This window comes from Anas acuta, chromosome 2, assembly GCF_963932015.1.
Source record: "Anas acuta chromosome 2, bAnaAcu1.1, whole genome shotgun sequence".
NCBI lineage: Eukaryota > Metazoa > Chordata > Aves > Anseriformes > Anatidae > Anas > Anas acuta.
In genome coordinates, this window is record NC_088980.1 from 155,889,161 (window position 1) to 155,903,486 (window position 14,326).

A 14,326-nucleotide genomic window follows, 5' to 3' on the forward strand; every position below is an offset into this window, starting at 1 on the left:
CGTCAGTGAGGCTTTATGGATTCAGTGAATAAATTTGGACTTATAATAAAAAATGGGCGGTGCTTATTTCCTAAGAAAATAGCTACCAACTGTACAAGTTGGTTCCCACACTGCTTGAGTTCAGTCTCTAAATCCAACTGATTATCAGAGACCTCCAGAGACATGATGGTCTGAAGGTATTAACTCTGCAGCTGCTGACCATCATCATGTCATCTTCTTTCCTCTTTTCATGTCCTGAATCTATAGTTTTGCCAGCTATGAATCTCTAAGTATTTTCTTCTTCTTCCTCTTCCTTTTTTTAACCAGCTTTCTGAGCTTGTTGGAGTTATCCAAAAAATCATCATCATTTGAATCACCTGCAAAATGCTGCCAAGTGTACTGCAGGGGATCAGCAGTTCCTATGGACATGGAGAGATGGAGAGGATAATTAAATGAACCTTCTGACAGGGGTTGGCTAACTCGGCAAAATGAGGTTTCTATCCTGCTCTAAATATTCTGAGCAGTTCAGAAGAGGTGCAGGTCATGTTCAGGGTGATGTATTGCTGGACTCTACCTGTGAACACAAAGTAGAGATGTGAGATTCCTGTGATAGGTGGGAGAGTTAATATATGTAGGAATGTTTCAAGCATAACTGATTATTGACTTCTGAAATTTCCACTTTCCATCCATCTGTCTCCCCTACCATTATGGTATATGCCCTTATCAGAGGGCTGGGGCGCTTTTCCAATTTGCTTTTCTGGGCTCTCATTTCATCAGGCTCTTTTCTGAGCCCATAGTGAGGCATCACTTCTGCCTGATAGTTGGCTTGGGGGTTGTTTTGCTTGTGGGATTATATATTTTTTAATTATTATTATTAGTTTCTAATCAATCAAAACTCATTAATCTTAGTCTCAAGAAGTGCTGATGTTGTTGTGCATGCCTTTGTGTCTCCTTATACATAGTGTTAACTGGAGACCGGAGGCATTTCCAATGAAGTGCACAGGGTTTGTATAACTGTATTTTCTTGCTGAAACTTTGTTCTGCTGTAAGATTTCCTGCTGACTTGTACCTTTATTACCCGGGTTACACAATAAGCTTCAAGATTGCAGGAATGGCAAGGACTGAAGAAGAGCAATGTAGCAGTATTAGCTGTTTGACACAATCCATGTCCAGGATTGCTCTGCTTTCCCTGTAGCAGGTGAGATAGCAAGAAAACAAATAAGAATTTCACCCAGTGCCATTAGGAGAGAGTGGGTGGACAGGACCATTTTCACCAGGGTCCCTCCGACTAGCATGGACCCGAAACAGCACCGTTTCTGCTCAAAATAGCACGCCACAGGCAGAGACATTTTGTTTTTGTTAAAAGCAAACAGAGTTGCTAAGAAACGAATATTGCAGAGACGGAAATCCACAAAAGGTTTGACAGTTACCGAACGGTGCCTGCTAGATGGAGTGTCTTAGCAAATATGGCCATACGGAGAGCAGAGAGGAGCCAGCCAATTCCCTGGTCATGCATGGTCCTTCCAGCAAGAAGTCCATCAGTCACTCCTTGCCTCCATCATGCATGCTGCTGATGGGGCTGGACAGACCAGAGGTGTCAGAGGGGCAAGGCACACAAAGACCAGAGGATTTGCTAAGCTGGGAAGACTGAGTAGATAGAAGACTTTGAAAGACATGCCCTCCAGCTTTTCTGTCTGCCAAGGCTGGGAGAAATGAAGGTCAGTGAGTGCTTACAGTTCTTCTCATCTCTGCTCCTGAAGGAAAGGTTTTGGAAATCCTTCCTTAGTACCTTTTTAGTAGACCTCCAAGGAGAAGTCATGAAGTTGGGAGTGTGTCTCCATTAGTAATGACTTCCCCTTAGAGCCTGGTCATGATGATTGACCCATGATGAGGGTCCATGACTCTCTTATTACCAATGTCCTCAGGGGTGGGAACCCCTCCCTATATTTAGGTCACTGTGGAACGTCTGTGGACTGTGGTGACCTGTGCCTCTACAGGCTTCTATGCTTTCACCTCCACTATATCCCACATCAGGCAGGCAAATTTTAGCTACCCTAATTTTGTATGTTAGGAGAAGAAATCTTACATAACTTTCTTATCAGATGATGACTGACACACAGAAGGTACCCAGAGATGCTAATTTCTGTATGTGTGTGACTACATGCATGGGGATTCTCCCTGAAGGACACTTAGAGAGCAGTATGGATGGAAAAGACTGCTGAAGTCTGAGATGCTCAAGGGATAGCATGATGCTTGATTTAAGCCTTGAGAAACCGGAGATGAGCACTACCTGGAATAACTCAGGAGCCATCTCTGCTCTCCGGTGCAGTGGTGTTATTGTTAGGTATGTTATTCAGGAGGGTGGACTCAGAAAAAGAAAAAAAAAAAGAAATATTAAAATAGAAGATAAAAGCAAAGCAAACTAAGGCTGAGCCAATCTGATTAATAAAGGATGCCAGGAGTTGGTGTTAATTTGTGTCTGATTTAAAGTGCCTTGTGGGTGGAGAGAGAACAGCCCACAAGAAGCAGCTGGGCTCCTTTTCCATCCCCCAGCCCTGCTGTTGGTGCGGCATGGTGGGGGAAAGAGGAGCACACAATCAGGCGATTCATCCCCACGCTGTCGCACTTTCCAAAGGCAAAGGAGAAGAAGGGAAGGGGGGAGAGGGAGAGAGAGAAAAAAGCTGCAATTTCTCATGAAAAGCTCCAGCAGTAAATGTGATGCTTCTGCTTGTCTAACCAGGGTCAACCCATCCCATTGACACTTACCAGCCCTGAGATATTGATGGGCAGCCGTGATGAAAAGGAGGAGCTGGACTGATGCTTTTCCTCGTCTGGTTGTTGGGGTCAGGCATGCTGAGTGATGGAGTACCCTAATTAGCCCTGGTGGGGCTGGCAGTGCTCACCACCTCCTCCTGAGGACAAAGTTCCCAAATTATTTGCAGAAGCTGAGACAAAGACAAGCTCCCCCGGTGACTGCCACTTGCTGGAGGAGTGAGGGGGAAAGTGTTGATGAGATCTTTCATATTGCAGCATCCGTGGTCCATCTCTTGAGCACCTAATGAGGAGCTTCTCAAAGCAAGTGGGCTGAGGTGTAGATCTCCAGGTGTGACCTGATTCTGATTTACTAGCCCTTAACAGTAATGGACAGAAATCCTGTCTTCATCAGAGGACAGCTCTGGCCAAAAAGGAGTCATGGGAAGACTCAGGGACCCTGCCCAGACCAGAAGTGAAGGTGGGAGCATCAACCAGCTGGCTGGCTCACCCTCAGGTCTGAGCCACCAAGAGTAGCACCTGGATTTGCTCCCTATGGAAAGGTCTCCACCAAGTCCTCCAAAAGTCACCAAAAGACATGCCCTTTGCTATTCACATCCATTCACTCTTTCTGGGGCAATGCCTATCCTCATAAATAAATGTGGGATTAAATGCAGGTATGAGCGTGGTCCCGTGATCATCCAGACCATTTAATTACTTGCATGCTCCCTGGTGCAGCTTTGGCCCAAGACTGTGCCAAGGCACAGTCTGGTAGATGGATGAGCCAAGGGACTCTCTCCCGCAGGTCTGTGGGATGAGGCCAGCCTGTTTTGCAGAAGAGGAGAGCTGAGGTGTGCGGCCCCAAGCTGTGCCATGCTTGGCCCCAGAGCCAGAGAACAGTCCCTGAACTGTTTTGTTCAGCAGCGTAGACGTAGCCCGTGGAGACAGACAGCAAAAGGGCAAATTAGCATTTAGTTGGCATGTGAATTTCTGTTCTTCAGGAACAAAAGAAGGGCCATCTGCTCATTGTGTCTCGCTCTCCACCAACCTGTGCTGGATTTCAGCCCATCCCTGAATGGGGAGGCAGGACAGACCCTCCTGGAAGTGTCCAGGGAGATGGAGGATGCCCACCTTATGCCACTGTGTTGGCCAACCTACCTTCTGGACAAAAAAAAAAACAGTGATCCCAATTTTTTGGCACGTTCCTGGAAGGTCTGTTTTTCTCTCCTGTAATTCCTGGCTTAACAAGACTGATTCCTGGGCTGCAACGTGGGTTTGTCATTGCGAGGTGCCGGGGAACACCTGGCTCTTTGCATGCGGGTGACTTATGGTGAGGTTTCTCTAAGCAGGTGCTGGGCTGGAAGCAGGACGAGCAGTCTCAAAATCACTCAGGAGGAAATGGAAGCAGAATTGCTTGCATGTGGCTTTGTAGCTGAGGTCCATTTAGCAGTGTATTGGATAGGAACCTAAATATAGTCCTGTCTGCCAATGTCCCTAGCCAGAAAGGAAAGCCCATATAAATGAAGGAGCATGTGAAAATCACAGGCTTTGTTGTCATCCCGGTGATGAGGCACCACCTGAGCCCTTCTCAGAATAAATGTAAGCCTTCCTCATTCAGTCCTTCATCTTCATCAAGGCTGCATGCAGACAGCTGACCAATGCCAGCCCCAAACCAGCACATTCCCGATGCTGCACAAATAACTCCACAGCATCCTCCACCATTTCTTGTGATTAAATAAAGCTTGGGCAAGTGCCTCCTGATAACCATCACGCTTGCCCCTTACTACTAAGCCATCCTCCCTCCCACCTTCCTTTGCTCAAGGGTTCCTGGAGAGAAAGATAGAAATTGGGAAAAGCGTACATCTGGCTCATTTATGTAAATCCTGAACGGCTTGTGGTGCGGCTGATAGATGAGATGCAAGGAATAAGCTGGCTCTTTAGTGCCTCTGCCATGATTGCATCCCTTTGCCTGCCTGTGTCGCTACAGGCTTCTTAGGATTAGGGGAGCCTCTGCCCTGAGGAGCCTGCAGTGACTGTGGGGTCTCCAGGGAGCAGGGCAGGAGGGTGCCCTGTGCTCCACAGTGTGGTGAGGTCAGGTAGCTGAGACCCCTACATCTCTCCCTTATAAATGCTGGAATGTTTGTTTAGGAGGAACGTCCCATGCAAGTCTGTGTGCACAAGAAAAGGCTGAAGGAGAAGTTTTCCCCCAGCTGCACCTTCTCATCTCCTAGGAAGAATAGGAGACACTTCTGGGACCGGCGGTTACACTCAGACCATCATGTCTAACAGCGACTGATGGACTTGTCCTCCACAAATTCTCTAATCCGTTTTGGCACTCTTTTATACCTTTAGCCTACACAGCATCCTGTGGCGATGAGTTCCCCAATTGAATTATGAGCCGTGTGAAAAAGTACTTCCTTTTGTTTGTGCTCGGTCTTTGGGATCGGTAAGGATGGCTTTCTGCGTCACGAGGCTTGATTCACTGCTGCTCCCCATGTCCCTTGAGGACCCTGGAGAGAAGGTGCTGTAGAAATGCACATATTTATCACTTTTTAAATTTAATTTTTTTTTTTTTGGCTGCAAATTTCTGCTGCTCCAAGGTCATGGTTGGATCCAAAACTTCAGACACTTGGGGCTTTAAAAGTGATCATTTTTATTCCTGATTCTCTCCACCTTCAGAGCCTGTGCTCAACCTGGAAGAAAGGCTCCATGATCACAGGCTCTGGCTCAGATTTTTCTATATTCTCCATATCTTTGGGACATTCCTGTTCTCCCAATCTGGTGTCACCAGAGGACCCCAGCCCCTGATTACAGACAATGTAGGAGAAACTGGAATCGCTTGTACAACAAGTCCAGTCCTGTGGTTCAAATTCTTATGTGCTCCTGACTCTAAGGATGGGCAAAGTTAGACAAGGGAGAGATTCGTATCTGTTTTTGTTTATTATTATTATTATTATTATTATTATTATTATTATTATTATTATTATTATTATTATTATTATTATTATTATTATTATTATTTATTTTATTTTATTTTGTACCTACACCCTGAATCTTCATTTTCTTTCTGCTGAGACATATAAGAAAATTGCAAATCTGAGCAGTACCGTGTTAAGGTCTTTCTGTATGCAATTTAAATAGACATCCTCACCAAGCATTGGAAACTGAATACCTAAAATTATGAGCTGAATTCCTGGTGTCAGAAGAGGAAAACATTCTCAATCCAGCTTTAATTGCTGAGAGTGCAGCATTCAAAAACCGAGCATTGTGCACCTCCAGGGTTGCTGTACAAAACTGGAGAGGCACCAGGACTTGCACCCATGCAGGGCAGCCTGAAGCACATCTCAGGATACTTCCTAGCCCAGCTTTGTCCCCAACCAAAAATCACTGCCCCTGTGGGCACGGCTCAGGGGACATTAAACACTGTAACAAGGCTGCTCTGCTATGGGGACAGGAGATTCAACTACATGGACATGAGCATCGTCATGAGCACCCAGACCTCCCTGAGTAGTCCCAAGCCCTGGGGGCTCCCATTTAGCTCCCCAGCTAATGACAATGCTTTTATCCTCCCGCTGGTTTTCCAATCAATCATAGCCCTGTTCCCAGCAGGAATGAGTGGAGAGAGAAGTGGTCCAGCCCCTGTCTGCTTTCTGCCATCCAAGAGGATGACCTTGCCCTCAGAGGCCCTCTTGTGTAACCTGGTCATGGAGGAATGGGGTGGGAAAAGAGGAAAAAATGCCCCAAAAGGTTGGCTGTGGAGCATTTATGGGCAGAAGTAAGGCAAGAGGGACAGCAGGGGGTTTATAGGGTTTGACGGGGAGAATCCAAGGTGTTTTTGGTAAAATGTGGAACCCATGATGGCAATAAGCAGGAGCTGGGGATGCCAAGGGGTGCAGGTGGTGCTGGCATGGAGGAGATAGGAACTGAACATCTCACGGGGGTCAGAAGAGTTGTGTATTCCCCTGGGGGTGAGGAAATGCCCAGGAGCAGTGTGACTGCCACCACTCTGAACCCACTGTGGGATTTACCTTACCAGAATGAACTTAACCACGGGGGTTTAATTCTGCTCTGCTAATGGGAAACTGAGGCAGAGAAAGTGGCAATGTTAGATGTAATCAAGGCTCCTATTGGATTCCACCTGCCAAGAACCCCATAGACTCCTTGGCCTCATTATGCACTGGCATCTAACCCACCTCCACGCCACAAAGTCCTTGAGAAATTCCCAACCCTGGTGCATCCCCAGTGGGCTGTGCTGACAGCACTGCCCTCCGTGAGAGGACAGCCGAGGACAAGCATCTGCAGCTCCGGATGAGGTGATGTTAAAAAACACCGAGCACACACATGACAGCTGCGTGCTGGGGCTGCGATGGGCCCAACAGAAGGTGCTGCAGAGCCCTGGGCTCGGTTCCTTTCGGCAGCCACATCTGGGAGCAGATGGAGCACATCTGGCCCTCCTTGTCTGCCAGGCTTTCCTCCATGGAAGGGTTTCAGGGTCCTGCGTTTTAGGGTCTTGCCTTGTTACTCAGGTGCTCACTGAACCAACTCATAAAATATATATATTCATATGTATATAGTCATATATATATGAAAATTCAGAGTCAGGAACTGATCTGACCCCCTGCACCCCTGCCTGACAGCTTTAGCCGTGGGCCCATCTTCCATTTTATTACTTGGGAGAGGAGGTGTAAGTCTTTAAGGTTATTAGTCTGATAACAGGATGAAATCCTAAAGTGTTGGGAATGAATCATTGTCTTCAGCATCTTGTTGGAGCTTTTCAGATCAATGAATAAAAACAGAGGAGGCTTCTTACATCCTTTTTTGCAGGTGGGGAAACTGAGGCACAGATAGGCAGAGGCGCTTAAATGGGAGCAAGCACCAATCCTGCAGTCAGGATTAAAATCTGCCCTCTGGCTCTTTCCATCAGTGTCTCTCCATCTGGCTGATGCTGAAGGAAATCAGACATGGGATGGTTCAGTCAAGGCTTAGGAACTTTGGAGTTTCCTGAAAGCAGTTAAAAGCCTCTTGGAGCACCCCAGCATTATCCATTTCTACATTTTATCTCTCAGCCCACTCCCCAGCTCCCCTCTTCTCTGAAAATTGAAATGGGAAGGGGGCTTTGACCCACAATCAAATCCCCATCACAGCATCAAATATTCCCCATCCTATTCATGCTGTTCCCGTAGGCTGTCCCAGTCTACCGGAGTCCACCCCCAAAGCGTGTACCTTTACAGGATGGAGCTGAGAGAAATTTGGGATGAAGGATGCTAGTGTGAGTATCATTTATTAACATGGCAGGCAGGTGAGCATCAGGCTTTACTTGCACTCAGGAGACTGAGATGGATGGAGGGAATGAGCAGGATGGTCTCTGCAGCAGCAGAATAAATCTGCCAGGTTGTGAGAGGTCCATGAAAAAATGTGAAACAACAGGAGGGGAATGGGGCTGGACCCTTGGCTATCTGACCTTCGTCTGCTTCCCAAAGGGGTCTTGGCCAAATCCAGCTCTCAGGATTTGGTTCAGAGGTAGACCTGACCCAGGGAGCTGGAGCAGTTCCACAAGGAAGATGTGCTGGGTTGGAATCCTTTCCAGGATGTTTCCCACACCTGAAATCCCTCTAGAGGGTGGATGTGCACTGAAATCAGGACGAAACCTAAAGGATTTCCCAGTCCTGCAATATCCACCAGTCCATCCTCTTTCCCCTTTGGGTCCTGGTTTCCACCAGGTTCTGCTTTGCCAGGAAATAAAGGCAAATCTTTGCAGATAACTCTTTCTGGGAAGGATCAGAGTGAGGGAAATCCTTGCAGAAGGCAGAAGAGAGGGAAAATGGATCATTAAAAAAATTATTAAGCAAAAAACTGATTTTAAGCACTGAAATTATGGAAGATGTGCTGCTCCAGGACTGGTCCAATCTCCATCCCTCTCTAGGTGCCAGGTCTGAGCCCTTCCTGACTTCCCCATGCACTGTTGGGTGACAGATGCCAGGATATTTCTCCAGGCACCTCCACCGCGCTTCTCTCCCTCTCTTCTGTAGCAAGAAGAAAATTTCCAAGTGGTTGCAGCATTTTTTTTTTTCCCTTCTGCTAGCAGATCTTTGTGAATAAGGCCAGGGCATATTCATTTCCCCTGTTTTCTCGCAGTGACAAGGGACTGAGCTTTTTCAGGGCCAGGTGGCTTTCCGCCTCCAGCAAAAGGGATATTTTGTTTGATATTGGGGGATTTCTCGCAGGGAAATGGGAAGCTCCAGGAAAGGAAGATTAGCTTGATGAGAGTGGTTTTCACCCCGCTGGGGTGTCAGCCGTGTGCCAAGGTCAGGAGGAGGAAAAGCAGAGGGAGGTAAATCCTGGACGATAGCACAGCTGAGCCCACGGGCAGGGGAGAAGGGATTTGAGGTTTGGCAGATCGGTGTTTGGAGAGATCCTATGGCCAGCAGCGGGGAAGGATGCACTTTCTGCAGTCATGGTTTTGCTTTTTTTTTTTTTTTTTTTTTTTTTTGATTTGATTTGATTTTTTTTTATTATTTTATTTTTTATAAAAGGTGCGTGTGTGTTTGTGTGCGTGTCTAACAGTGCCCTCCATTGGCCAGACCCAGCCTGCTGCTGCGCCGAGAGCCCCCTGCCACCAGCAGAGAGGAGAGGAGAGGGTGGATGCCCAGGCGGGGAGGCTGCCCTTGCTGTGGGGAAAGATGCTGGGCAGCACCCGCATCCTGCAAAACCCCTGGGGTAGGGGTGAAATGTGTTTGGGACACAAGGATGTGTGCCAAAAGCAAGCAGGTGTGAGAGATGGAAATCTCCAGCTTCAGACCCAAATTGTCTTGATTTACCATTACCGTGAATTCACCATTACAGCTCGACAAGGTTTGCAGGCTCCAAAAGTCACACGGAGCAGTGCAAACTAGGTGATTAAACCCCTCAAGCGGTCCAGGTCCTATATGTAATGTGTGATTCAGTCCCTGCCTAGGTTTGTTTAAGCTGCAAAGATCAATCTGGTTCTGTTTCTAATCCTGCCTGGCCCCGTGGATGCCAGGATGGGATGGGAATACTCAGCAAGAGGAAGTACAAAAAAGACTGCTGAGGCTTTGGGCAGTGATGTGAAGGTGCATGGGCCATGCCGGTGGTTCAAATCTCTTATTAAAACCTTTTACTTGACCACCTTGGACACGTGCAAGGAAATCAGGATCGGGGAGTCTTTTGGATCAAACTTATCAACCTCTTTCTGCAGTTGCTTGGGATGAAAACTTGTCTTTCGATGGGTACACGCATAAAGAGGGCAACATTTTTGCCCTTTGGATGGTCCTTGAAAAGCTCAAACAAGGGGTGGCCCAAGGTAATTCACAGTCACCTTCTGTCCTCAAAATTTCCTCCAGCAAAGGCTTCTCTGCTGGTCCCATCTCCTGCTGGAAGAAGGAGCATAGCAGAGAGAACCAGGCTACTTAGGAACCAGACGTGGCAACTACCAGGGGAATAAGGGCAAATTAACCCGTCTGCCATAGGTACGGGGTTTTCCATGTCGGGACAATCTGTCTTTTCATGCAATTATTATCAACTCCCCAGCCGCAGGCTGTAACCTCTTGTGTGCATCCCCCTTGGGGGATTAAAGCGTGGCGGATCGATCTCCTTGCTGGAATGCAGCATCTGAAAAACTGCCCGTTGCTTCTTCCCCAGGTGTGTTGGGCCAAAAGTGCAAGTTTAGATGGGGGGTTGCTTTAAGGAAAGATTCCTACTTCAGTAAGAATCAGCTGAAGGAGAAAAAAAATATGTTTATGCTCCTTATGGTGAAACCCTCCAGATGGGACCGCATTCAGGGGAAATCAATTCTGAGACCTAACAACCGTAACACAGCGTCCCATTAACGGGCCTGTTTAGTTAAAGTTTGTTGGCTTTTACGGTGTGCTTTTTTCCCCAAAAGGGGCAAAGGGAGGGTGAGTTTTGTGCTTTCCACCTCTTCGTTCAGTAACAGGGATGTGGCCGGCGTGAGAAAAGTCAGGTTTGTGGAGGGCAGGAGGCTTGGGCTGGATCCCAGGCGCTGAAGTCACCACCAGGGGCCAGATCCTGATGCTCTCCATCAGCTCCCAGCCCTGTCTCCTCCTCATCTCGTTGCCATGGAGGCGCTGCTGGCTCCTGCAGCTTCCTTCATGGGCTGGACCAAAGGTTAGGGTGATCCTGGCTGGCTCGTGGTGGGAAGGTCGGGTAGACTTGGGCTTTTACCAAGGCTGTGCCCACTTCTGAACAGCATGAGCTGCCCAGGCACTGCCCTGCAGTGAGGGAGAGATGAACCAAAAGATCTGAGACTCTCTGCTCCCTCTCACAGACTCAGCAAGCATGTTTCACTTACCGAAGCTGATATTTAAAACATTCACAGTCATTTGCAGGCAACCCCTCCTGCTAATCAGGATGACCTCTCCGGAAATTTATAGGATGTTTGCTTGATGCCTGTGGTTTTCCTTGCAACTGAGCAGTGCTTTGCATCCACTAAGCAGGCTGCTGTTCCTGAAATCCAGCCCCCGAGGCTGGCACGGGGAGGGTTGCACTGCGGAGTTCTGCAGGCTGCAAAGCGCCGTCGGGAGTGGGGATCCGACTCCTAAAAAATTTAAGTGCAAACGCATTTGGACTCCGTGCTGATTAGTGTCAGGTCTAACAGACACGCAGGAATCTGCTGGCAGAGGCTGCAGTGATTTGAAGCTGGGCTGAAACCCAGTTTGCAAACAGCAGATCTGACTTTCCAGTTCCCTAACCCTTTCCTCCCCAGGAACAGAAAAAGAAAAGGAAAAAAAAAAAAAAAAAAAAGAAGAAAAAAAAGATTTTTCAGAAAAGGGGCAATGCAGAGGCAAAACTTTAATATATGGAGAAGAAAGGAAGCAAGAGGTGAATGTGGAGCTGCATTTGGCTATTGGCTAGGAGCCTGTCTCCTCCCAAATGCACAGGATGGTCTATGGGCTTCATCTCTTGTTTAAGTGTCTCCTGGGAGGCAGGATTGGGTTTAGCTGCATAACTCATAGATTTGCTGGGAATTCATCTGGCTGCTGTGAAAGCTTCCTCTGTTTGCGGTTTGGGAAGGGAGAGCTTGAGAGCAGGGTGGGAGAGGGCAGGTTTGGGGGCAGGTGGTGCAGTATTGATGGGGATATGAAGAGGATCAGAGTCACTGCCCCTCTCCATAGCCAGGGAATTCATCCTAATTCCTTCCTGGCAGTGCCAGCTTTGTCCCTGATCAATAAGATGCACACCCCAGGTGATCAGAGTTAATTTTGGGTTGCAGCCCAATATTTGCAGCTGAGAAGCTGGGCTGCTTGCACCCAGGTCTCCAATGCAGAGGACCTGAGCAATTCTTTTATTTTTCTGTTTGTTTATTTTAGACCATGGAAGCTCCTGACATCATCCTGATACTCGTCAGTAAGGTTTGGTAGGGGGAACCTCCCTCCCTGAGGTTAGAGCTGCCCTTTCAAAATTGGGCAGCAGTCCTGGTTTGGAGGAAATATGTGCTGCAGGGCCAGGGAAATCCTCACCCAAGGGGAAACTTCTGATTTCCTCTACCTGGTGTGAGCCCAAGGGGCAGGAAAGAAAAGGGCTGGGAAGATGAGAAGTAAAAGGAGTCCCTGGCTGGGACATCCCAGGGATGGGGACACCTCCAAAACTAATATGGGGAGGGTGATGTGGGGCTGCAAACCCCACCAGAGATATGCTGGGACTGGGGATGCTGCATGGATTCTTGGCATTGTGAAGGGTTAATGGAAAAAAATAAAAAACAAATCTCAAATCTCTTCTCTTTCTCTCCCCTCCTCCTTTCCTCCCTTCCCTTTTTTTTCCAGGTGTTCTTTATGGCCACAGGAGGGAGCTCAAATCCAGACATGGGAGGATTGGCTTGATTTCGGATCCAGAGCCTCTTAAACTCTCACTTTTCCTCTAAGCTGGTCCCTGTTATGTCCAGGATCTGGCACCTGCTTGACATTTACTTTGAGTTCCAGAGGACCAGAGACCTAGGATGAGGAGCATTGGATCTGCCCTGAACCTGCTTTTGGTATCGCCACTCTACTTTGTGTGGACCGTGGTCGCTCTGGACCTGGCACAAACTCCCTGCACCACTTTGGTCCAGGGGAAATTCTTTGGGTATTTCTCCTCCTTCGCCGTCTTCCCGTTGAACTCCTCTCTCTGCTCTTGGATTATCCAGAACCCCGACCCTCGGAGGTACACCTTGTACATGAAGATCCTCAAACCCACCGGCGTATGTGACCACCAGCACATCCGCACCTACCAGTTCGACTCCTTCCTGGAGTCTACCCGCACCTACCTGGGCATGGAGAGCTTTGACGATGTGCTGAAGCTCTGTGATGGGTCCACCCGCTACGCCTTCCTCCAGTCCAACAAGCAGTTCCTCCAGATGAAGCAGACTGCGCCACCAGGGGTGGAGAACGGACCCGTGCGGTGGAAGCCCATGAAAGCTCAGGAAAGGGACTTCTCGGTGGAATACCTCGTGGTGGGCAACAGGAACCCTAGCAAAGCCGCGTGCCAGATGCTCTGCAAGTGGCTGGATGCGTGCCTGGCCATCAGCAGCAGCTCCCACCCCTGTGGCATTATGCAGACCCCTTGCTCTTGCTCGGGAGGGGAGGTCCTGGATCAAGCCAGCGAGATCCTGGGGCTCGCAAAGAAGAAGGAAGATTGTTACAAGGATGGGATTTACTTGGAGAACTGCATGAGCAGCCCGAAGGACAGCAGTGGAGTGGAGTTCATGGGTGAGTGAGGGGACAGACGGGGGGGTTTGGAAGGAAGGGATGGTTGGGTTGTCCCCTCCTGGGTCTCATGTTGTTCCCACCATGTGTGTATCCGAGTCTGCAAATGCCTGCTATGAAAAACTTCCTCGCTAATTGCTAGGCAGATCTGGCAACCCCTGATGGCTCTTCATGAGTGGCTTCCCCTAAGTGTGCCCTAAATTGTTTCACTCCTTCCTCAGGCTCTTTCCTCACTTGTTTTACTTCTGCAGCTTCATTGCAGCTGAGGGTAAGTTGTACCTGAGGGCAAGAAGTTCCCCAACGCAATTAGAAACATCCTAGAAGAGGCAGGATGCAAGCTACCTCCAGAGGTGGGCTGCACTCAGCAACCCTATCAACCCTTTAAATTCGTGGGAAAAACTTTATCTCCAGGGCTGGTTTGAGAGAAAGGCAGAAGAAGGCATGCTCATTTTGTTCTCAGGATCTCCGCTTCATTTTCCTTCTGGAGGCTTTCAAAAAGAGAGTTCACCACATTACTTGTGCGGGGCTACGTGGTGCCTTTGTTTGGGCTCATTCCTTGGGTATTTGGTTCGTGTTTTGTTCTCTTTGGGATGTTGAATGTGATGTAGGCTGTGCCTGCCAAGAAGGCATGAAAGGGATGGGGAAGGAGGAAGAGAAAGTGTTGAGAATAAGGAAGGAAGATGAGAAAGGGTTGAGAAAGGAAGACAAGAAAGGGTTGAAACAGGGATGAGATGCTCCTGAGGTCTGATCCTGGTGTGTTGCTGCTGCACTGTGCTGGGGAGAGAAACTCTCCTTGCATCCATCCCCACCGGTGTCACAGCACTGTGCAAAGCAAGAGGGAACTGGAGGGTCAGAAAGCAGAGCCGCTATTTCAGGGG

At 48.4% G+C, this 14,326-nt stretch overlaps 1 protein-coding gene across 13 annotated transcripts in view; it reads left to right on the forward strand.

Annotated features, from left to right (window-relative positions):
* The window catches only part of ADGRB1 (adhesion G protein-coupled receptor B1), a 255,238-nt gene that overhangs the window by 59,790 nt on the left and 181,122 nt on the right, over window positions 1-14,326 (forward strand). For all 13 annotated transcript variants that reach the window (XM_068672759.1, XM_068672757.1, XM_068672760.1 and 10 more), the window contains exon 2: window positions 12,531-13,451. In XM_068672759.1, the coding sequence (XP_068528860.1) occupies window positions 12,704-13,451 (748 nt within the window). In that variant the 5' untranslated portion in view covers window positions 12,531-12,703. The remainder of the gene's footprint in view (window positions 1-12,530; window positions 13,452-14,326) is intronic.